Source organism: Taeniopygia guttata, chromosome 1 (genome assembly GCF_048771995.1).
Source record: "Taeniopygia guttata chromosome 1, bTaeGut7.mat, whole genome shotgun sequence".
Lineage (NCBI taxonomy): Eukaryota > Metazoa > Chordata > Aves > Passeriformes > Estrildidae > Taeniopygia > Taeniopygia guttata.
This window is the reverse complement of record NC_133024.1, coordinates 83,138,188-83,163,918: the sequence shown is the minus strand read 5'-3', so window position 1 is coordinate 83,163,918 and position 25,731 is coordinate 83,138,188. Positions and strand designations below refer to the sequence as shown.

The window sequence follows — 25,731 nt, the reverse complement described above, 5'->3', positions numbered from 1 at the left end:
ACCTCTATATATTGGCCAACACAGAAGGCGTGCATTGATTCCCGTGTGTCCTCAAACTGCAACGCAGCTTCCAAAGCAACAACTGGGTCTTCACCAGCAAACTGAGCTAAAGAAACAATGAAGTAGTCAATATCTAAAAATCTGTTAATTCCACCTAGCTTTGAAACAAAAGTAATTTGTTTAACTCAAATGAAAATTCTCACCAAGTATGCTACTGCCAGTTAAAGACTGGGTTTGGAAGTCCTTTATATCGTACACTTTCCCATCGATCACTGTCCAAAATCCTCCATCTTTGTTGTGGTTCTCTAGATCAGCCTTACGTATAAGTGTCACCTCCTCATTATTTCTGCAACTCTGGCCAGTAAAAAATGAACCTATCAATTTAAAACAGAAAAAATAATTTATCAACAGAAAATCAGAAAGTAAGTAGGTTTTCCTGAACATTCTTTTAATAGCTGCCTAATCCAATTCTTCACATCTGTTCAAAAGCTGCCTATTTTTTTATACTCTCAAAAGTAAAAGTGGCTATTAGTAAGTTCCTGTCTACATATTGTGCAATTAAACTGTTTGAATACTGTGTTCTAATGCACTAACCTTTAATGTCATCTAGCATCGCCCAGCTATATGGCTGTTTTGTGTGGAGGTGGAGCAGAACAATCAGTTTGCTGGTAAATCACTGCTCTAATCACTTCTTCCTCCAAATTACTTTGGTTTTATTACTCACTTGCCTGCAAGGAATTTGCTGCATATTTCATTTCAGCTTAAATTCAGATTTTTTTAATATAAAAGAAGCCTCTCTTTCGACCACAGATACAGCTCATATTACAAAGTGCCCTAAGAAAATATGAATTCTTTATTTCAAAGCTTTCACATTACTCATCCTTTGTATTACAGAGAGAATTTAGTATCAAGATGCCTAGATGTACTACTCAGGTATTCACTGCAACTTTTTGTACTCAAAATGCAAAATGACGTGAACTACTTCTTGAAAAAGCAGCATCTGGTACTCTGCTCAATGCTACCTCTATATGCAACCTCCTTAATAATGTACTGACAGAAATAAATACTGCCTTATGACTGCCATGTAATTTGGTTAATAAAACTTCGTAGTGTGAAGTAGGATTCCCTTCTTGAGAGTAGTTCATGAACAGCCACCATTTTTATACAGCTACTTTATGAAAGCAGTCCAGATGCTGCTAAGTTCATACCCATTATTCCTGGCCATGCTAAATCCTCATTGTCATCCCTTTCCTTTCCAGGGGCTAAGTGGTTAAATCTGTCTAGGTGTTCCAGCAAGCCAGCCAATAGAGGGATAGCACCAGCTTCCTGCATTAATCCAGCATTTTTACTGAGTAGCAGCACTATAGAAACCACCAGTTCTGGAAGAAGAATGCCTAAAACAAAAAACAAAGACAGGGGATACTTACATTTAGTTCAAGTTCTACATTCACTGCACATTGCATTGCAGAAGTAAATCACCATTAATATACTCTGCCTTTGATTAGTGTTGAGTACATAGCTCTTGCCTTCCTCACTGAATTTTCCCTCCTTCTGTCCCACTAACCAAAAAATTAAACTGACTCCTTCTTAGTCATTTAGAACTTTCTTGAAAGTCTTAAAATTCCATGGAAGGGGAAGAAAAGAGAACAAGAAGTAAAAACCTACCTGTTAAATCTCCATCCACAACAAAAGATACTTCTGCAAAATGCCTATGACTAGTACAAGCAATGCTGGTTGCCACAGGAAGAATATCACTAATGTGTGTGCACAGAAGAGCAGTGTATTTCTTCAGTAAAGAACCAACACCTAAGAGATCAGGACCTGTATAAAAATAAAGGAAGGAATAGCACAGAAAACCATGACATAGTTATATTTAAGAAACAGACTTCAAAAGCTGACACACTCTTCTGAAATTATGCCACTGGATATTAGCACTTATTTAGGAAATCACATATTTTTTAAAATTTATAAAAAGTTTATTATCTATCCAAAGTTTATTACCCTATTACCTAACCAAAAAATAATTCACTTACAGAAAACAATGTAAATAAACAATTTTCAAACACTGTTCAGACAGCAACTAGGCTGATAAGTGAGACAAAAAGATAAACTAAAATAAACTGCTATCCTGTAAAAGCTATTACAGAAATACTTGGGGAGGGGTCAGAGGTTCTTTGCTTTTATCTTTAAAACCACAACTTACTGTATGTATTAGGGACCTGGCCAACACAATCTGCTGGGTAGAGTTTGCTAACAAGGAGACGCTGAAAACGTAGCAAGAGGTCCAGAGAAGCAGATCTCTCCTTGCTATAAAGCTCCTGGTCCATGCAGGAAGAAATGTGACGAGCAACATCTTTTAGTTTGGCTATGGTCTGGGAAGCGATGTTCCTAAGTGGTATAAAAGTATCACTTAAGGGGAGCTCAGAGTGAAGACAGTCCACAGTCCATGGGTTAAGCTTTTGCTACAATTTTGCATAAATATGTAAGAAGCCTCTGCAAAGTTTCTATCCAGAACTTTCACTCTTTTGCACTGTAGTGCCCAAAAAGTCAATGGTTTTGTGGATACATTTTGGTTAACAGGATTTGTAAAATACCTTGAATTTGTGCTTTTTGTCATCACTCACTACAAAACACAATTGACAATCTTCACTGAGAGGCTGCAGTGAAAACCATGACATTACATAGCTCAAAAGAGTCTCAGTATTGATTAAATTACATGGTTACCATCACAATTAAGTGAAAAAGTACAATAAATTTCTTAGTAAACTTGTAATTATTTCCTGCTATACATCCTCTATGTTAAGTACTCCTTCAGCTCCTCTGGCTGACATAAAGCAGCTTTGTTTTCAGCACTCTAAATTGGTCATGCACTCATAACTCAGTCAAGAATTTAAAACAGAGGTTTCTTCCCCGCTGAGAGTCTCCTTGAGGCAGTTCTAAATAAATACGACAAGATACTCAGTTCTAAACAAATTTGTGGTGATTCTCACACTTTGTAAGGACAATCTTTTAAGCATTTGTCCTGTATCTGCTACAAAAACTTTCAGATACTTCTTTCAGAGAAGTATCGAAGTCCATAAAACCAAGGTAATCTTCCTAAAATTGGGTAATTAAGTATAGAACATTGCTCCTTAGCAAACAGCAGAACTACAGATAAGCTACAAGAATGTTCAATATTTTGAATTCTGATGAGCTAAAAATGCTAGCAAAAGACTTTATTTACTAACCAAAATTAGCCATTGATTAGCTGACTAGCTCATAGAACATTTAAATACATCTTCTGTATTTAAAGTCAAAACAAAAATACCTTAGTAACTGCTGAATTAACTGAACTAATGGTAAACTTTGTTTTCCTGCAGATTCATAGATTCCAGTGTTAATAAGGTCTTTGTCCAATGGAGTTCTGCTCCTGTGAAGTGTTGATGCATTTGCTTCTTGTTCATCAATTTCTTTTTCTTTCTGTGCTTCTTTCTTTGCTTCAATATCCTAAAAAAGTAAATCAAGTTAAAGAAAACACAAGAACTTCCACTATGATTATGAAACGTTTTGCTAACAAGCATTCATGGCAATAAGATCAAGTTACTTTTACCTACAGCAAAAATGAAACAATTCCTACCAAACAAAATGAGTATTGTATATTCTGTAACCACCATATGGGCACACTTTTTTAAAAACAATTATAATGTAAAAAGAAAGGCAAAGTGAGGGATGAAGGTGGTGAAGGTAAAAAAGAGTAGGGCAACTCCACAAAACCATGGTGGACACACGCCAGGAGCTGCTGCACAGCTCACAACTGAAGGCATATTTACTCTTGTATTTAGAAAAGTAACAAATCCAGTACACTGCAGAAGAACGTGAACTGCAAAGCTGATGAACCATACCTGAATTTCTGCAGTAATAGCAGCGTTCAGTGCAGACTCTAAACCTCCATCAGCCATCAAGCTGCCCACCAAGAGGTCAATCATAAATCTACGTCCTGGGCTGACATTCATTTCATTTCCTGAAACTAAGAATGGAAGAAGCTGTCAATGAAGTCAAAATGCAAGGCCCAAACAAAGAAGCTGCAATTTGAGGACTGACCTGCGCTGGGCAGGAGCGCTGAGAGCGCCCTGGCGCGCTCCTCTGCCGTGGGCAGCAGCACAGACCAGCCACTCTGCAGCACCGCCTGCGCCGCCGACTGCACCGTGTTAAGAACCCCGGCATTGCTGGCCAATGTCACCACTGTCTGCTTCAGGCTGTTGAGCAGGATACTTCCCAAGCCTAAGCCAAGGCATTCTGGATCCACCTGATGACTAATGGAAGCATGAAGCTGAAATAAATATGGGGGGGGGAAGAAAAAAAAGGCAAATTTTAATTAATAAGTGAGATGAACTTGGTGGGGATGATGGGAAGTCACTCCTGGAGCAAGTGAGCAAGTTCAGTGACCAAGACAATTTTCACCTGCAAATCCATCAAATTATAGGGAAATGCTGGCTTGCCTACATCGTGAATTTAAACCAATACTCAAAGATTACAAATGATAGCTTTAACCCCCAAAGATCTGAAGTAAACCTAAAGAATAACCTAAACTGTTTCTGCATCACTACATTATGCTAGAAAAAACAGCACATTTTCAGTGACTGTCAGACACCAATTAAAGAGATCATTCACTTTTAAATATACTATTTAGAATTTATAAATATGCTCAGAATCCCTAACTATACACAGCTTAATCCATATATATATTGTTTTTATAGTTCATTCTTAATGAAACCGAGAAGCTGTCAAGGAGAACAAAAAAAAACACCACTAGATGCCAAATTCCAAAGAGTACAAAATGACAGTGTAGTTATTTCACTTTCTAAAATCAATACAAGTGCTTTAAGGCACATTAAAGGTCATAGTTTCCATCCAAGCAACTTAGTAAAAACATTCAGTTCAATGACTGCTGAAAGTGTAAGAAATTGAAGGTACCTGAAGCCTTAGAAGATTTAATGTTGCCACAGCCATACACTCCTTTTCCTGAGGAGGGGGCCAGTCAGAGGATCCATCCATTCCCTCAGTCACTTGTCTCAGTAACAGATCCAGCTGCTCAAATGTCATGGGACAAACATCCACCACAAAAGGTACCCGCAAGCCTATTGACCATTCTGAACATGATGACCAAGCAAAACTCTATAAATGGAAACAACACACAAAGTTCCACAGTTAGTTATTTTCTAAATATGACACTGACTACAGATAGGAGTGTAAAGCTAAATCTGCCTTCAAACAGTAATAGGTGGTGTGGAGATGATACCAGCACAACTGTCAAAGAGAATGCTCAACTTGCATCCTTGTAAACATACATAATAAATCCATACAGATCCAGAACACTCTTATCACATTTCCAAAGGGGGTTTTCATACCCAGTCCAGATATCTCACTACTTCTGCTACAGGAAACATTCTGCTGACAATTCCTCAATTGCTGTGTCACACAAAACAAAACAGATAAATAGCTGCTTCTCAGAATACCCAACAGAGGGAAAATAATCACCACTTTTTTGGCAGAACAACTGTGCAAGATTTATTTTTTCCAAAGCCTTTATTTACTCAGAATAAGGAGGAATACAAAAAGTCATGCAAGCACAGAAAGAAGGACCAGGATTAGAACACTAACCTCAGTGGGAAGTAAAAACCAAAGAACTCAAAACCTACCTGAGCAGGTCCACAAGCAATTCCAACTATGTGCTTTGTGTCTAATCCCGGGAGAGCTGCAGGCTCTGGTTTAGTGATACGCAAAGTATCAAAATGCTGACACTGATCATTGCTTCCCCAGCTGTGCACTTCACTGTCTTCAGTCAGTGCTAAACAATGGGTAGATCCAGCTGCCACATCTATCACTTTCTTTCCTGATAAGAAAGTTAGATATAGGAAATATAACTTTTATACAACAATTGACAGAAAAATAGCAGAGATAAGGAAAATTATCCTAATTACAACCATGCTTAACTAGGAACATGTTATGCATGTCATGAGTCTCATTTCTGTCTCAGTAGTGGATTGGAAGAGTACAGCAAAGCATAAACCAAGAGACAGATAAATACAGACATTTAGAAGTTTAAAAAATTTTTCTATTTCGTGTCCCTTCTACTTAGAAACTTTTTTGGGAAAGAATTTTTTAAAGATCTCCCCATCTACAATGAGAGACTGTAAAATTATTGTCATTTAGATCATCCAACATACATGAGTAACAATTTAAAGGAAAGACAGAACCTCAGGTCTTCTCCCAAATGAAGGAAGTAATTTTCTCTCCATTACAAACTAGTCAAAAATCAAACATAACTTTAATGACATTACTTGTTGCCTGTTATTTTCATTTATTCTATTCCTGCCTTAATCTAAGCATATATTAAATATATTTAATTGCATGACGATGCAAACATACTTGCTTTAAATAAGCATTTCTGTGAACCTAATAAAAGAAAAGCAGTAAGAATTAAGAGAACACAAGACATGCAGCATTTAAAGTAGTCATAATATAGTGTCTTTAAGTCTACTAAAATCTTGTAGGTGTAAATGCAGAAGTGATGGGAAATGCACATTATTACCTTTTTCAATGCTACCTGCATAAAATATGACAGAGCACATGGTATCATCACTCAAAGCAGAGTTCATTTGTATCAAGTAAAATGTTCCAACAACTGAAAGAGCCCTGGAATATTTCCAACTCTGACAATTACCTTTCAAGCCTTCCAGCAGTTTGGGATATCGAACGTGCTCTTCCGTCCCATGCCCAAGTCTCTGATTGTCACCCTTCCCCCAGGTGTAGACCTGGCCATCTTTGGTTAAAGCAATAGAGAACTGACTCCCACAGCGTACTTTCACAATGTCCAGATCTTGAAGCTTTTCTATCAGCTTGGGAGTTTTGCAACCATCACTGCCTCCTCGTCCCAGTTTTCCATAGTCTCCATCACCCCAAGACCACACCTGGCCTTTAAATCAGGAGAACGAAACCAAAAAATAATTGCACTACTTTTTTCATGTAATAAAGTCATCTGTTTTAACGAATAAGTTCATAATCTGAGATTCTATAACAAACACAAATTTTAAGTTGTATTTTAAGAAAAGCAGTTCCAAAATAATTTCTAATAGTTTGTGAAAATAAGAAAGAATAATATTTGAAAAACTTTCATGCTGACAAACCTAAACATAAAAAGTACAGTATCTAACATTCATTGGCAATCTATCAGGGTGTGGAAAAGTCCTTCTTAAAAATAAATGAAGCATAGCATTTACTGTAAATCAAGCAAGTTAAAGACTGCTTTCTTTATTTATAAGAACTCACAACATTTTTCCAAATCAAATGGCCAAATTTTCTGTTAAACCTCTTTTAATTCTCGGTTTATATCATTCAAGCATTTCTCCAAATGAAATCATCACATTCATCATGTTTTTTTGAAATACACTACTAAATCTAAGTCCCGATGTAGGAACTTGGAAACAGTCAAGTCATTCTGCATCTGCAGTAAATAAAATTATAGTTCAAGAATGATAAAATCATGCATGTCCAAATGGAAAGTCTTGTTTTACATTCTGATGCATTTCTGTTCATTGCTTGCATAAGAGTCCCTAAGGTTCTCTGATAAGCAAGGCAGAGACCAGAGAGAGGAAAAAAATTGATAAAATCTGGGTTTCCATTTCCTGTGTGAGCAAACATTTCAGTTTTTAAATAATGCACATCATATTAATCAGCTGTATTTCAAAGGAACAACTAGCCTCCAAGAATTATCTTCTTTCTAAGAGATGACTTTGGGGCTTGACCTCACAATGAAATGCAGGTTTTGAATTGGTCTCACCCTAGGCACCTTGGTCAGGGATGCTGGAAAGACAAACTTCCATGCAGTTTCTCTTTGACACTTCCAAAGGGTTAAGAGAATTCCTACCATGAATTCTGGCTCTTGTGACAACATGAGATATTTGCACTTATATAGTAACCAATAAAATTTAGACACATGCACATATATGTACTACATATTTACATGAAATATATATACACCATAAACTCAATAGATTTACATATTCATAAGGAATGTACTGCATATCTATGCATGGAAATATCTCTGCAAAAGGATATACAAAATGTATAAATGTACATATTTTTTTCCCCAGAAGGAATTTCAGCTTCAAATTCTTACAGAATTCAAGCTGCTAGAATAAGCATATCTGCAGTACAAATATCCTCAGAGCAAAAGAAAGGACAAGTAACCTTACTTAAAATTTTAAGTTTTGTTTTGCTACTAACCATTTTCAGTAACTGCAAGAGTCTGAGCATCTCCACTCCCACACGACACATCAATAACTTTGAGTCCTTTCAGCCCCGTGACCAGCATTGGGATGGTCTGATCTTCACTGGAACCTTCAAAACAAAGTGTTTCTGTGAGAAGCAATACCCAGAAGGCCAGACAGGTTCTTTTGTTGGTTTTCTTTTGCTTCTTTGCTTTTGGATGTTTTGTTGTATGCGTATAGGGCAGCGCTGTTTAGTTTTGTTTTCAGATTTGAGTATCATGACTAAGCTCCCGTATGGTTTCTGAGAGACATCCAACAAGGATTTAACCCACAAAATAGTCTTAGCTTCACAAGGAAGGAAACAGAGAACATTGCAGATTTTTCTTCCCTATCCAATTGCTTAGTTCCAGAAAACTCAGGGAATTTAATGGGTTTGAGACAATCCCTCCCATAATTATTTCAATTCACATGAAGTCACATAATGTTCTCAAATCAGCTTTAGCCGGGATGAAAGATCATTTGCAACAGGCACTAAATTCTTCAACAGCTTATTTGAAGACACCAACTAACTCACCATGACCAAGCCTGCCATAGTTTCCTCGTCCCCATGTATACAGCTCTCCCTCAGCAGTAATGGCTGCACTGTAGGTGCTTCCACATGCAATATGAACAACATGTTTTCCAGCTTGCTTCCCAGATAAAGCAGATATCATCTTAGGTTCCTCCAGAGGGCTATTTAAAAAGAAGGTAACATATTTTACAAAAGGTGATTTGATGAGTAGATGATAAAAGGTGTGACATACTTGTTAGAATTGCTGCAATTCTACCTGCAAACCCTATTATTAGTCTGAAGTAACAAAATACAAGCAGAACTACAAGCCAAAATTAAGTTCAAATTGTTCAACAATACACAAACCATTGAAGGAATGTCTAACAACCGCAACCTGTTTCCAACTGAGTTCATGAAATATTTTTTTTAAATATTTGTCTATTGTTAAAAATACTACCTTTAACTACTGTATCTGACAAATCAATTTCATGACACTGATAACCCCTGGGTAGCCTCTCTCTTGCCTCCGAGGGGAGGAAGACACATAAAATCTCTAAAATATATGGATGCACAGCCCCTTGGCAATACTGTTGTAGAAGACTGCTTCTATACAAAAGCAGGAGCAGTAATGTCCCAGAAAAAAGGAGTAACTGCAACATGACTGCATAAAAAATAATGACCCTGCTCCAATATGTGAGTCAACATTTCAGAGAAAATGCACTCTGGATTCGTAAAACCATTAATAAATAGCCTGATAACAGTGGTCACTACTACACCTTCCACCTACAAGAACTTCAGAAAGTAGCATAAATAGAGAACTAGGAATATTCCAGAGAAAACACACAGGGAGGTTGCAACTTTTGTTCAGTAACAGAGCAAAATGTCAAATGCTGAACATTGCTTATATACACAACAAAGTAATTTTTACTAAGAATTCAGAACACTTTCAAATAAATGTTACTATTATTTTTAATACATACACTGTATCCCCATGACCTAGTCTTCCACCATCTCCACAACCCCAAGAGAAAACTTCACCATTTGCTGACAAAGCCAAATAGTGATGTCCATCTGAATGTGCTGCTATCTTCACAATATTTCTGGAAGCTAGACTCTGTACCAGCTGTGGTCCCTGTAAACCAAGCAAAAGCAATATGCTTACAAAATCTGCTGACATTTGCCATGACATAACTAGCTACAGTTTTCCTATTTCCAGTTTTATCAAAACTTTGCTCTCAAATTAATGAGGTGAAGGCATGAAGAAATAAATGGTCAAATATGACAAAAGCAATGCTTTGAAGTTATTCGTTCCCATTCTTATAGGTATTCAGTACATATGAAAATGGTGCCTATCTTAACATTACAGCCTATCTTAGTGACAAAGGTTCTATTTACAAGTGTATTTTTGTTTGAGAAACTACACCATTTGGAAACAGTTATATCACTAAAGTAAGATCCATTTCATATCTTCCACTTCCTGAAATTATCAGGGCCAGCATACCAATAAAAGCAATTATCATAGTATCCATAAGCTCTAGTCTGATAGAAATTACAGAAATCATATGCTTTTCATCAAATCAACCCAAGAGAAAACCCCACTATTTCTGAAAGTTCAAATACCACAGTACAGAAGGTCACAAAAAATCAGCATGTCTCCATCTACTCTCCACAGAAATTGTAAGTATTTAGAAGAGGAAACTTATGAAGTAATACAGAACGAATTTTTAAAAACATGTAAAAAACTCTCACCAGAGTATCGCTGTTATATGCTTGTGTATAAACTCTTCCATTTCTAGATAATATCAGAAAACGTTTCTCTGCACAAGCAACCTGCATGACACCAAGGTTGGCCAGTCCTTCACACTGAATTGGACCACTCACATTAGCATAGTATTTCCAACCTATTAATCCCCAAGCAATGACCTCTTGCAGTGATCCCTAGGAAATAAGAAAATCTCTAAGTACTAAATTTTGAAATACACAGCTCAAAAAAATCCACAGAGCAAATTATTTTTTAAAACTTTATATACCAAATGTGATCAAATCCGAGACCACCATTCTTTCCAATAGTCAATAAAACCCACCTAATTAGAAGATACCTAAAATAAAGACTTGCATGCATCATATTCAGTTCAGTCTGGTATTAAATGAGCAACAATTAAGAGATTCAGAGATTTTTCATGTTGGAAAGTTTCGCACTTACTTTTTTCTCTCTTATTTATTCATTAAGTCAAACCCCAAACATTTATAAAGTCTGGTCTTGAGAACTTACTCTGAGAAATATAAGGAAGAGCTTAAAATATGGCAGAATTAGCCATAGTGTGGTAAGAAAGAATAGCTCATAAATCATAAAATTGCACTCCAAGGCTCACTCAAAAAGGGCTGATGTAATAAAAGTTACCCAAGTAAGACAAATTTCAGAAGTCAAGAATTATGTTGTGAAAATCAGAAAGGAATTTGAAGAATCTAGGGAGCTGTTTTCCTTGCGTTCTGAAATTCAGTTATGCTTTTAGTGAAAACATCTTACTGTAGCTGATATTGCAAACAATCACCTTATGAGATGTAGGAGAGCTACACTGTGGAGGCATACATGGAGTGGCAAGGCGGTCTAAATGGGCCATGATCACCACAGCTGTTTGTCTCAGATCAATAGCCAGTTCATTGTCCTGTGGCAAAGTCAGATACCTCAAAAAACTTTCATTTGGACTTAGAGGGTAAGTCAGCAGCTGGAAAAGAGAAAAGAGCAGTCAGAAAAACATTCAAGGAATATCTATGAGACTACACAATAAAGTTTAGACAAGATGACTATCTGCACAAGTGTAAGAGAAAATTAATTAACCCTGTACATCCTTTTTTTCACATTAGAGAAAAATTTGAAACATGAATGTTGACAAAATAGTCAGATTGTGTATATAATAGAAAGTTACAAGTATAATAAAATTAACTTTTATCAACTTCAGTAATATTCAAGAAGCATCATAGTTCAATTAATTTTAAACAAAAAATAAAAACAACCCAAATATGCAGAAAAGTTCTTTAGCCACATCTAAGGTAATTATCACATCAGCATTAACTACTATGCATGATGCTTACCTTTAATCATGCTGTGACGTTCTTCCCCCTTCCTCAAGAAACTCAAATGTTCGCATGAAAACCAAACAATCATGGTGTATATACACCTTACATAAAAAAACACCACCAACAACTTTATTTGGATAATTTTATGATTGTTTTAGCTAGGTAAATAAAATCTCATTCCAACATAATGCCCCTTTTAAACATTCCAAGAAAAAATACCTGAATATCTTCCTCAGTATTGGGCATGTCTTTATTACATATTATACTCTGGAATCTTTGTAGCAAAGGTAGAAGGGGTGCACTTGTTCCCTGTGCAGATCGCTCATTATCCGTTTCCCTTGTTCCATTATCCCAAAGTTGAAGCAGCAACATAACTGCAGATAACATTTGGCTGAAAGAGGGAATCAACATTTTCTATTAATAAGCATTCCTAAAACCATTGGGTTAGGTTAGCCACACAATTTAATCTATACATTTTGAAGTTAAGCTAAATCAGATGCCAGGGCTTTCTGTTTTAAACAGATTATCAAAATATAAAAAATGGATTTTGCAGTCTAGATAGCATTAGGTCTCAATCACCACTGCCTTAGCGAAATGGTGCATATGCTTTGAACCACAATTATTACATTAAACCCAAATCCATGAAAGCTGAAGCCTGTCAGCCCTTTCCAACAGTGATGGCTAAAAATCAGAGTGCTTAGCTTCTCACCTTAGTGTACCCCTCTGCACTGCCAGTTCGAGCAATATGGCAAGTGCCAAGTGCTGGTCTTGCAAAGGAATGTTTCCTGGCCCCTTGGTACTGGGAGCTCCATGCACATCTCTATTTAAAAGTCAAACAATATACATTAACTAATAGGAAATAATACACAATTGCTTACCAAAAGCATCTATCCCACAAACCACTAAACTTACAGAAAAATATCAAAGGGGTGATGAAAACAGCCAAGAAAAGCTCACACATTCCATATGACATCAAATTTTAGAGACACAGCTAGGCATTAAGAACACCCCAAGCTTCATTACCTATCTACAGTTCTATTAAACATGCTAAGAACATGAAAAACATTTTTTACAGGTGAAATTCAAATATGTTTTATGATATTCACCTTGAGAACATAGTTCCAGTATTGAAAAGACATTTCTAATTACTAGGAACTTCTAGTAACTACTATAAAAAGGTAACGACTTGAAGCCTTCTTAAATAACAGGGAAAAGCAAGGCACTGACTGCTCCTAGTCCAACACGAGCATATTATCCCTCATGCACAAAAATTTGTATTATTTTACTATACTTGAAGGGCACAATTAAGAGTGCACATATATTACCAAAGCATTCTTCTGCAGATATATTTACATTAGTAAAACACAATTATTTTGCTAAGTTTTCATGCAGTGATTCAGAATGTTCCAGTTCAGAATTTTCTTAAGCAGCTAAAATCATTAAGTCATGTTTAAAGAGCACCATTTCAATAGTTCATTATTTTTTTGCTTGGTTGTATAAGTACATTACAAAAGGAAGGAAATCTTTGAATTTTTCTAAAAATCAGTATGTTTATACCCCCAGCTTCTGCAAGATGCAAGCTTGCTATTTAGCAGCTCAAAAAAAGAAACTTACCCAGTCACAACAGACCTTAGGAATTTAGTAGCTCTTTCTACAACTTCCAGCCAGACAGAAGATACAGTCCCTTCATCAAAAAGGGATGCCTCTGGTAGAGCTCGCAGTGCATCAAGTGATTCCTGTAACAATTCACTGCACAAGTCTGCATCTTCACCTAAGGAACACAGCAAGAGCAGTTACATTCCACCTTTACAGAAGTCAGAAATTGTTGCACACAGTATTTTGTGAAGCTTTTTTTCAACACAAGTTACTTCCTACGGACAAAGTTCTCAATTTTCACATGAACATTTGACTACAAGCTTTTGAAGACATCTTCACCAAAAAAAAAAAAAAAAAAAAAAAAGAAAGAAATTCAGAAAGGTGAAAACACAAATCAGCTGATTTCACTATGCAGCCACTGAGAAGAGAGGAGAACTAGAGCAGACTGGAGTAAGCCCACACCTGCCATCTGACCAAATGGTGCAGACTGAGACAAGCAGGTTTAGTGGCACAGGTCACAGTTCTGCCAACTTCTGCAATTTGACAATAGCTGACAAGCACACCAACAAGCTTCACACACAAAGCTTTTTCTAAGCTGCTACTATCATATAATAAGATAGTGGATTGATCTTGTCTGAAGACTAAATCTACCTTTTCTGATATCTAGTGTTAAAAATACATGCTTTTCATGAAATCCCAACTTACCTTCCTCAGCATAAAGTATCTCAGAAAAACCCAACTTTGATACTGGTCTGGATGGCTTTGATCAACAACAACATTGTTGGGCATAGACTCACATAAGTGCAATTATGCAAATCCATCATTCATAAATTTATAGTTGTATATCAATATTTAACACAGATACACACACTTCAATGAGTCACACGGCTTCAAATGAAATATATATGCAATATGCTCATAGTATAGAACACAGACCTACCTGATCTCCAGGCTCTACGGAGGAAAGCAAATGCAAATGAAAGTGCTGCTCGGGATCCAACACGTGCAAGTCCCTCCACACCTTTGCCTACAGGTCTTGAGCTAAATGAAATTATGTATGAATAGTTTCAATAAATTTGTATTACAACAATATATATTTATGATTATTTTTTACAACATATATTCAATGATTTTATCATTTAGCCATATGCATGCATATGCAATTACACAATTTTTATTTGCAAAGAATCATAGCTGTGCCTTGAGAAACAAACGTAAACATCAAAATGTCAGCAACCAAAATTCAACCACTGCAAAAAAAAAACAATTCGATGTCCAACATCAAACAGCTTCACAGAGAAAAATATAAACCAGACCAGCACAATGGACTGCCACCAAAAAAATGCCCATAGTTACTCAAAGTGAAATGATGATGCTTTACTCAAAATACACAAACATAAGGCACTTCGTGTACTAATCATTTACTCAGGAAGTCTGTCTTTTTAGTTAGTTTGCACTGCATAAACTAAGCTTGCAGACTTCTTAAAATTAATCTTTAATTATTGATAATTAGCTCCACCCATTTTGTCATTAGTTATCTTTCTATTCAAGTCTCAGTGCTAAAAAACTTCCTTTGCACTTTCTGTACTTGTGTGTGTAAGGAAAAGAGATAGCTTCAACTTTTGGTAAAATCCATTGGACTCACATTCATTTCTGTTAACTTCTCATACAGACTATCAAATGAATTTAAGTAAGCTCCTCTTTACAGTCAGCAACAAGAGATTCCTTACCACTTCCATCGCTGAACCACCAAGTCTAGTTTGTTTTGTTGTAAGATTACAATGAAAGTGAACAGCTTAGGACTTTTTCAAGAAATTATGCTTGCATTTTTAGTCAATCTGATACATATCAATGCACTTTTTAATCAGAGCTGAAAAAAATTTCAAGCGAACAGTCTATTCAGAGAAAGATATCCTTGTCAGAACTCCAATTCCATAATAACTAGTTGTGATATCTACTTACATTCTCCTGTCATATCTGAATCTAGAGACAATCTAACAAAAATTTCCCTAGCCAAATTGCTTGTTCTGTCAGACAACTACTGAACACTTTGTTTAATGCCTTATCTGATAGATTTTTCTATTTTTAGGTCTAGATAGCTATCCAGACATGAAAAGTAATCAGATGATTCCTTACTCAGCTACTTCCCTTGAAACAGTTGCATATAAAATGCATAATTACATAATTTCTCACTCAAACTAAGGAAGACTATGTTCAGCTTTTTTTTTGTATTTGTATTAAATAGTTGCATATAAAATGCACAATTACATCATATCTCACCCAAGATAAAAGATCTATGTTCTGCTTTTATGTATTTGTATTTTATAATTTATGTGAGCTGAGCAACTATTTACAAAAATATGTTGTTATTCAAACAATGTAATTTCCATTAGCACCATTTCTGAAACAGGCTTCTCCATACTTTCTAGATAAGCAGAACAAAAGAAAAACTTCAATAAATGTGTACTTATAGCTCAAAGTTTAATATCTACAGCAATGTATTACAATAAAAATCTACTAGTACAAACAGAGGCACTATAAGAAAGCACCAGGCAAGAAGGAGTGATGGCAGGCAACACCACTTAATATGGTAAAGCCATCTTAAGAAATAAGAAGCTTCTTAACCATTAATGTTTCACAAGGAGGAATAAATCACATTAAGCCCTCACAAACAGGTTGATAACCTTTCTATGGTTTTTCTAATGGGTTAATCTGTTCATGCATGTGTTATTACCTTTTCTTATCCACTGCTGGAAGAGGAACACTATTGCTTTTCCACTTTACTTTGATGTTCTCCTGAAGAACTGCTCTGTTCAAAGCAATGAAATATCGTTCCAGGATAACCAGCCTTTGCTTTAGCCTCATAGCTGAGAGAGCTGTCGTTGCAGTTTGTGTGGCCAGAGTTTGCTGTTCCTTTACTAGTACCTGGAGGCATTCCTTCAGTTCATTCACATCTGAGAATCAGAGAGAAATACCATTTTATGAACATTCATCTTTGTTATATACAGTATCAAGAAAAATAAAGACAAATTGAAAACTGTAAATTGACCAGAAGTCTGAACCCAGTGGAACTCCCCATTTCTAGATTTAATGCATATAAATAAATAAAACAGGTGTTTAGACACAGGTTATCATCAAAACTGGTTTTGTCTAAACATATCTAAAACTCCGTATTTCATGTCTGAAATAAAAACACAGGAAATATTTATGCTTTTCAAAAAAACAAGTTAGATAACTTCTTATCATCATCCAACCTCAAGAGTCAGACTTCTTTTAAGTGCAGGCAAGTCCCCACAAGAATATGCTTTCATTTTGCACTGATACATATTAAGTTTCTCAGAAGTTATGAAACTAAACCCAGAAGCTCTAGGATCATTGCTAAGAGCTGCTATGCTTCTGAAACAAATGTCATAAATTTAAGATGCTTTACTATTAATAAATAAAAGATCTCACTTATGTATCAATGCTAGAATATTAATTCTTCTTTCTCTTCACCACAGCAAGTATACAACAGCCCAAAGTCCTATTAATCTAATAGCGGACGATAACAAGCACAGTGTCAAAAACAACAAGAAAAATGCCACTCTAAAATAAAAATTTGGAAACTCTATTTTTATATACTCCATAGCTTTAATTCCTAAGACAAACATCAACAATGTACATTCCTAAAGGGGTTCTTTTCTGTCCCTTCATTAACAGTCTGATCACTGAGCCACCCCACTCTGCTTTGCACTGCATTATTATACTTGTCCCTAAGCCAACTACATTTGTTGCCTGGCAGCTACACAGAAGTATCTTTGTTTTAGATGACACCTGACTAAGGGTATGAAAAAAAAAAATATATACGTAACAACAGCTTGTGAGAAGGACACATTTCAAAATAATTATAAAAAACCAACCCCAAAACCGTAAAAAATCAACATTTTTTTTGAACAAGTGGCTCCAAACTATAGAAATTTAGACACATTTATGGTAGTCTCTATGGTTAAAGGTTTTATCTAAGGAGGTGTGGGAATCCAGGAAAGTCTGGGACCCTGGCAGGGGATCAGGAACCCCCCTGTACAGAGCCCCAAGAGACACTGTCTCTGACCTCTGTCCATGGAAAAGAGTTTTCAATCTTACACGATGAATTACAAGCTCTGAGTGTTTGATATAAGTAATAATTAGTGTGGCACAGGTGCAAAAGTAGAATTTTAGGATTCTAGATAAGGGGTTCAAAGGGGGCAAGATGGAAGAAACTGGGCATGCCTTGTCCTTTTTCTCCTTCTTCATGCCCTCCATGTTTCACTGTGGTGTTGGCATTTTTCTGTTGGTTTAGGCTGGGGACACGCTATTCAACGTAGGTGACAGATATTGGCACATTATTGTAAATATAGCACACGTAGTTTCTGGTATATAATGTTTGTAACATCCCACTGGGGGCAGAGCCCCGCACGCTGCCCTGCAGGACAGACCTGCTGCAGGTCAGACCGAACATGCTATAGAAAAGCAAGAATAAACAACCTTGAAAACCAGCACAGATGAATTACAACAACTTCTTTGGTAGCGGGGCTGAAAGACAGAGACCTTCTACAATCTCGGGATCATTTAAATACCACAGGTTCCAACAAGGAAGTATAAAACTTTTTTCACAACTGCAGCTGTAAAAAGTATTTCAAAGTTTTGTCCCCCATGTTTCTGTACCCAGAAAAGAATTCAAGCAGTCCTCTCTGCCACTGGATCACATTGCACAGTCACTTATGGTTTGCTGTCAGCCAGCACCCCAGCCTGATTTCAACATTGCTATTCACCTTTCACCATTTCATAATGTGTTAGATTCCTTTCCCTAGGCAATTCACATCTTTCCACCTGACTATGAGGGACTTACTTCAACAAGAAAGAACAGATTTAAAAATATTCCTTACAGTCTAGACCTCTCAGATTAAAGTGACAGCAGCAATTACACTTCCTGACTCAAACAACAAAAAACATGACAAAACCAACAAGAAACTTGACAAAAAGCCACACCATGCTTAATTTTAGCTCTACAAATTTTTCCAAACTGTGTAGCACAGAGCAAAAACACAAAAAAACCCCAACCATCTTTCAGAGTACAGCAGAACATAGTCAATACTGACATCCCAGTACCATGATCTCTCTAGACAAACCATTCAAAGACATACAAGTCGGGACTTTTTTCCTCCCTTCCTGAACACTGAAGTCCCATCACCCTCTAAAATATCACCAGGCTACAACATCAATCTGCAAAATGACCATGCCCTCTTCTTCACAAAGACATTGTTTAACACTGTTTGTTTTGACAAATAATTGCATTTTGAATCTTCAATTCCCAAATTATGGTTTCATATCTATAGAAAAAGAAATAGTCAATGAAGAAAAAAGAAGGCCCTTTAACAGTTATGTTTGGGGACAAGACTCTGTGTTTGGTGCTACAGAAAATAAGCACCAGGTGATAGAAACAGCAGTCTGTCAAGTAATACAGAGCTACAGCATTCATCCTTCATTCCTGCCCAGGAGGTTACCTAATTGTGGAAACTCTCTAAAATTGTTTGTGAGAGTTGAAGGCTTAGGCAAAAACTTTGTTTCAAAGCAACACACTTATGAAAAATCCATCATGGGGACTACTAGAAAGAAACAGAACAAGCAGAGACCACCTACTCACCAATCCTCCAGCAATTATTTCACAAGGAACTTTCCCTGAAAGTCTGCAACTGCACACCTTTCAAACCACTTTCGATCAGCCACAATGACATCCAGGTGTTACATAAATTAAGAAAGATACATTTCTTGCCAGCACAATTGCCTTGTTAAGGTTTAGGGTTTGACATGTTTCAATTACCTCAGACCTAGGGGGAGGTTAAGAAAGCTAGGGGAGAAGGATGTGCCTTCACAGTTAAAAGTGGCTACAATTTTAGGAGAAGGATGTGCCTTCACAGTTAAAAGTGGCTACAATTTTAGGAAGGCTTTCTACCAAAATTTAAAAATTCTGCTTGTAAATATTCTATATAAAATTCCTTTAGTATTTTGAGAATGCAAAACAAAGTTCATATAAAAAGTGTAGTAAAGGCTGGAACAGATAATAGTATCCTTATAACTCAGACATCTAAAAACTGAACCAATGACTGTCTTGTTTTATTAAAAGTAACACTATTTTTAAGTGAGATGTAGCTATACACTTCCTCACTTTATATCTTCTCTTATTCCACAATAAGTAAATTCATCTTTACAAAAAGCTTAGTTCAGCTTTCAAAAGATTTAAACACATCTGGGAATCAATGCAGTGAAACACAGTTCAATAAACCTTCAAATCTGAGCAACGCTTGTTACGGATGAACTGAACAGTCTAATGAGAGAATAGCTTATTAATAGTAACGATTCAAATTTCATCTGAGAAGGTTACAGGGAACTCTTTAAACAAAACTGTTCATATGTCACTACACCAGCCCTTGATGCTAGCCATCCTTAGCAACACTATGCTTCGCCAGTTATGCTGTGAAAGGTAGAGACACATTATTTACCTATTCTGCACTGTAGGAGTTTGAGTCATACCACATCAGTGTAATTTCTCAAAACACCATTAGCAGAATACTTGTTAACTGGCAGCTAGAGTCAGGTATGTTGCTGGCTGCAGTACAAATAGCAAGGATTTTACCCTCTTCTGTTAAAATTTATGACATCTCTCCCTCCTCTCAGCAAACAACACAACTACATATCTTCACTTCCTAATTCCTCCTGCCCAAAGCTCCCTGCATTAGAAGGAAAAACACTGAAATTGTTTAACCCAGCCAACTTCTATATGACAGAACAGAGGCAAGATGTGGTGTTATTCAGATATTTGAACAACACAGGGGACAAAACAAACAGCTGAAAAGATCAGCTTCTTAAACCATCTCTGACAGGAGCCCTAAGATAGGTAGCATGTCCAAAGGCAGTTTACTCCTGTTTTAACTGCACAAAGAAATAACATGCTATGTGGTTTCTTAATGCTCATTTCATTAGCTCTTTTAAGAAACACCACACGTTTCTGACAGATAAATTAGACACCTTAAAAATGCCAATATCAGGCTGAAATGTTTTCCAGGTTTTCAGGAACACCACACGTTTCTGACAGATAAATTAGGCACCTTAAAAATGCCAATATCAGGCTGAAATGTTTCCAGGTTGACTCACAAACTTTAGTAACAGCAAATATAGATGTTACAGAGCAGAGAGATTTCAGACTTGGAAACACATTTCAAGCAGAATTTGGCATGAATCTACTGTTATAATGAGTACACATTCCTGTCACCAGCAGAACTAATGTGTTCTAATTTCCTAGAGAATTTTGTATTTTGTCTTCTCTTTCCCCTTCCACTACACATTATTTCCACTGGACCAAGAGGAGATAAAAGATGCAGTTGGCTTGGCTCAACAGGCTTCTAATGACCCTTCACACCTCTAGAATGAACAAATGCAAAAGTTAGAGGGAAGGCCAACAATGCCATCACATACACATAATTTCCTTCAGAAACAAAACCAAAATAGGCTTTCAATGTTATTTTATATCAATAAAGAATATAATGCCTAAAGGGCATTTGAACAGGGGAGCAGAAAGCTAAAAGCATCAGACAGATGAACAGCATCAGACTTGACCTTATTAATATTCAGCAGGAGAAATATTGATCAGCTGCGTGTGCATTCAGAATGCATCTCATTTTGTGGCTGGGTGCAGGACAGTGAAGTGTCTGGAGGAGAAGCCTTATGAGAAGCAGCTGAGAACACTTGGTTTGTTCAGTCTAGAGGAGACTGAGGGGAGACCTTATTGTGGTCTTCAACATCCTCCTGAGGAGAAGTGCAGGGGTAAGGACCATCCTTCACTCTTGTGACCAGTGACAGGACTCAAGGCTATGGCATAAAGCTGAGTCAGGGGAGGTTTTGGTTGGATATCAGGAAAATGTTTTTTAATCAGAAGCTGGTTGGGCACTGCAGTTCCTCAGGGAAGTGGTCACAGCACCAGCCTGTGTGAGTGCAAGTGTTTGGACAATGCTCTCAGGCACATTGGGATGTCCTTGGCAGGGCCAAGAGTTGGACTTTATGATCCTCATGGGTCCCTTCCAACTCAGCATAGCCTAAAATTCTACAATTTTCAAAGTTTTACAGCAAAACTTGTTTAAATTGATGTTCTAATACTCATGCACAGAACAAAATAACAAGAATTTAAATTCCTGTCTGTGTGTAAAAATACACACTAACACATACACTCCTTAAGGGCGCAAACAGCAACCAAACAGATATTTGGAGCAGGACAAGTGGTTTCAAGCTGGGGTAGAGGGAACATGATGGGATGATGATGCCAAGGCAAAAAGTTAAAAGAAAATACACGGACGAAGGAGCTCTGAGAAATGTAAAATTGGGGGGGGGGTCAAATTTTATCCTTTGACTCAGCATTTGGAAATCTAAACTTAAAAGTATGAATCAAGAAGTTTTATAAAAGCCAAAAATATCTCAATAAAGAAGACTAAAATAATGTTTTTTTTCAATGACATGACTACTTTTTAATTACTTCTGGACACAGTGTAAATTTACATTTCATCATGTAACTAAAAGCCCCTTACAGGATGGAAGTTCTGCCTATCTCCTTCTCTCACAACACAAATGCAGGAATACAAGTGCACTTGGTAATGAAAGTATGCCAACAAGCTCACTGAAGTCACATGGTTAATTTTAACCTTGCCTCTTCAGTAGTGCCTATAAAGCATTTCTTGGTGCAATCTCTGTGATACTGTACTAACACCATCAGAAAAAAAAGATGCAACACTGTAAAAAGTGTGATTCAATATATCCAACCTCAAGCACATTCATTTAAGAAAAAGAAGCCCAAGAAGATGAAATACTGCTCTATCTTCTGTAGGCTTTGAATAACCACTTAAAAGATCTTCCTCTTTTTTTCTCCCCATACCTAGGGCTGACCACCTGGACTTCAGATCATGTAAGATGTTAAAACCTGAAATATTTTCAGAAAAGTGAGATAAAAGAAGGTAGTAAATAAGGATTTTTAGGAAGAATCAGAGGAACTGCTTTATGAATGTACAAACCTGGTATAAATACAACAGGCAGAAGATATTTTAAGGGAGCATTAATGTAAAAGAGGAATAGTTTAACAGTGGTACCATGAAAGAGCTAAATATGAAATAGAAGAACACTAAGATGCAAGAGAAAGAAAAAAAACACCTTGAAGTCGAAGAATGACTTATGCATGTATCTATTATTATCTTATGTATTCTTATAGTACTTGGAATGTTAGACCATTACAAAAAAATAAGAAAAAAACACTATGATCTCTTTGCCCTGTTCTGACAGCACAGTGATCTCAGCATCAATGAGACCTAGAGAAAGCATTTTGCTCCTCTGAACTTGTGCCAGGATGACAAAACAAGCATGGAGTGGAGTGGCACATGAAGTACTGCTTCTCAACACATTTAATGAGCAGGTTTTTCTCCGTGCCCTCAGAGTCTCTTAGCCCTCATGCGGGAGGGGTGTCACAAGGCCCACTGACCTACATTAGCCTGAAGTTCAACACCAAGATTCCCCACACTTGCCAAAATAAGATTGTATTACAGCACTTCTAAAACATACAGCCTCTAATATCTAGTTACTATTTTCATAATGTAAGGCTGTAAATCATTCAACTCAGTAGAAATACTTCAGTGTACCGACCTGAAACACTGACTTTAAATGCCTCTTCAGTTCTTTCTGTAACATAACCCCAAATCTCCACCTCTGAATTATACCTTACTTGTAAAGGAATATAAACCACAAATGAAGACATGGTAAATCTTTAATTCCTACTTGATCAACAATTATATATTTAAGAAACAACTCTCCTTTTTAAAAGTTCCTTCATAGTTATGACAAGGAAATGTTTAAAAGTTTCTTTTCGAAGGATAACAGAAGAAATGCTTATAACAGTTCTCATTTTATGAAATATTAACAGAAAGTATCAAAATGGAACTGATGCTGTAGTTTTTTTCAAAATTAATTACCGAGCAACTAAAACTAGGATGGCTCAAAAGGCAGCTGTTAGCTATATTTCAGACAATTGCAAAACAAAAATTAACAAGGCAACCTACAATCAGGAACAAAAGCCACACTTGCAGCTTATTTATACAATAAATGCATTTACTGCATAAATAAACCACAAATGTGTTCATAGCACTGTTTAAGGATTCTTGTCACAGCTAGGTGATACAAACTTCAAGCACAAGTGGTAACAGACACCAAGGAATAAAAATCTATTTCTGACAAATTATTCACAAATTATTTCTAGAACAAGAATCCATACACATGGCGATAAACCATACTATAGATAAGTATTAAAATAACTACAAGACACAAAGCTATTTCTTTCTGAAAACTCCAAACACACATACATCCTTTTTATTTTGAAAAACTGCTTCTTCAATTTGTTAAAAAATAATTGGAGGGTGAGCTTAAACACCAAGTGTTGTTTCAAACACTTCAGTCAGCTGGAAGAAATTTGGTAAGATCTTTGACATTTAGATTACCATTCTGTAAAATAGTTTTATTTTACTTTTCAGCAGCACACATTAAATAAGAATATAAGACATAAATAATTTGACCTTCAGCTCACATCTCTCTAACACATTCAATTCTCGCTCTCTCCCACTGTAGTGGCAATTCTTGTCATTTCTGATATACTGCAAGATGCTGTCCTACTACCAGAGTGACAGCAAATCCATCTGTCCTCCTGTCCTCAAGGAAAGGGAGCAAGCAAGCTGGCACAGAGCAGAGGACAGCAGACTGGCAGCTGACCTGTGGCTCAACAGAAACAAGTACCTCCCCTAGCAAACACAGCTACACAGATGCAGATTCTGGCACTGAAGAGATAATACTTTTCCCAGGGATCTTCAAGTGCTTCTGTGTGAGGAAAAAAGACAAGTGACACAACAGATGTCTCTGAAGTTTGTACATGCCAACATCTGAATCAGGCAATATCATGTACCAGGAACTGTAAAATAAACTACTGAACTGAGGCTTCTTCTGATCTGCTATTTTTAAACATGGACAATTTTAGACAATGAACTGTTGCTCTACAGTAGCAAACAGCCACGAACTTCAACTGGCTTCAGTATCAAAAGTAGTATTTTATAGACCCCTACACGAAGATGTGAACACACAAACTGCTTTTTCACTGCCACCACAGGTGCAATTACTGTCAGCAAAGGTGAGGACAGTTAACTGAACTAACCATTTCAACCTTCCTCCCACAACTGACGCAAACCTATCCACCAGATCGTAAAGCCAAAGAAAAATCACTCATTAAACCATTACTGCCTGCAGAAAATTCAGGTTTCAGAAACTAAGCAATTTCTTTATCTTGTCTGCAACTGAAAAGAAATATTCTGAAGACATTGGAACTTTTCACTGGGTAACTTCATTTATTGCAAATGGGTCTATCATTCCTTCAAGCAGCCTGACAGGGGAAAATTGACTCTTCAAGTCAAGAGTCCAATTAAACCTGAAATTAATTACAGCAAATGTCTAATTTCAATCACAGTTAAACCACATATCCAACTTATTTCACTAACCTAAGAGCTGCACACATCAGCAAGTACACTTGATACAAATACTTCCTGATGCTACAAAAGAAGTGATCAATATACATAATGTCAGTGAAAATGACCAAAACAGCTGTGATACCTGGTTGTTTACCCCACACCCAACTCTCAACAATCGATTTGGCCCTGTAAGTGGGCAGTGGAGTCTCTTCTTCATCTTTCTTTTCTTTGTCATTCTGCTCTTCTTTCTTCGATAAAGTTTGGCATTCAGTGCTATCATCTAAAGAAAACAAAAGGGAAGGAAAAAAAAAAAAAACAGTTAAGTTACCTTCAAGTCAGGTTGGAATTCAGGTCTAGATTAGAAATATAAAGGTGAAATCCCCAGCCCACAAGCTTATAGAACTATTGTCTATCATTAAGAGAACATGGTGGGGGAAAGTAGTATTTTACCAAGTTAACTGTCACAGGTGCTGGGTCTCAGGTTGCATTTCGTAAGACAGTGACCTTACAATCCAGAAATCACCTCTATAACCTCCTCAGGATGATAAGCATTTTATATAAATACCATGATGCAAAGGATTTGCAATACACAGTACTGCAAAAAGGCACTTGAAGCCAGATTGTGCTCTCAACTATCTGTATTGCTGTAGCATTTACTTGGTTTTATATTCTGTAATATTGGTTTTATATTCCAATAAAA

General features: G+C 36.6%; 1 protein-coding gene across 7 annotated transcripts in view; it reads right to left on the bottom strand.

Moving 5' to 3' along the window:
* Nucleotides 1–25,731, bottom strand: part of HERC2 (HECT and RLD domain containing E3 ubiquitin protein ligase 2) — a 101,551-nt gene that overhangs the window by 57,417 nt on the left and 18,403 nt on the right. For 6 of the 7 annotated variants that reach the window (XM_030277734.4, XM_030277740.4, XM_041717353.2 and 3 more), the window contains 22 exons: nt 25,174–25,311; nt 16,208–16,427; nt 14,414–14,514; nt 13,492–13,648; nt 12,587–12,697; nt 12,097–12,268; nt 11,352–11,525; nt 10,549–10,737; nt 9,780–9,931; nt 8,824–8,981; nt 8,266–8,379; nt 6,704–6,955; nt 5,679–5,872; nt 4,954–5,154; nt 4,081–4,309; nt 3,882–4,006; nt 3,308–3,486; nt 2,204–2,388; nt 1,666–1,821; nt 1,209–1,394; nt 204–374; nt 3–106 (listed from right to left, as the gene is read on the bottom strand). In XM_030277734.4, the coding sequence (XP_030133594.4) occupies nt 3–106; nt 204–374; nt 1,209–1,394; nt 1,666–1,821; nt 2,204–2,388; nt 3,308–3,486; nt 3,882–4,006; nt 4,081–4,309; nt 4,954–5,154; nt 5,679–5,872; nt 6,704–6,955; nt 8,266–8,379; nt 8,824–8,981; nt 9,780–9,931; nt 10,549–10,737; nt 11,352–11,525; nt 12,097–12,268; nt 12,587–12,697; nt 13,492–13,648; nt 14,414–14,514; nt 16,208–16,427; nt 25,174–25,311 (3,668 nt within the window). The remainder of the gene's footprint in view (nt 1–2; nt 107–203; nt 375–1,208; nt 1,395–1,665; nt 1,822–2,203; nt 2,389–3,307; nt 3,487–3,881; nt 4,007–4,080; nt 4,310–4,953; nt 5,155–5,678; nt 5,873–6,703; nt 6,956–8,265; nt 8,380–8,823; nt 8,982–9,779; nt 9,932–10,548; nt 10,738–11,351; nt 11,526–12,096; nt 12,269–12,586; nt 12,698–13,491; nt 13,649–14,413; nt 14,515–16,207; nt 16,428–25,173; nt 25,312–25,731) is intronic. The other variant, XM_030277750.4, reaches the window with a different exon arrangement.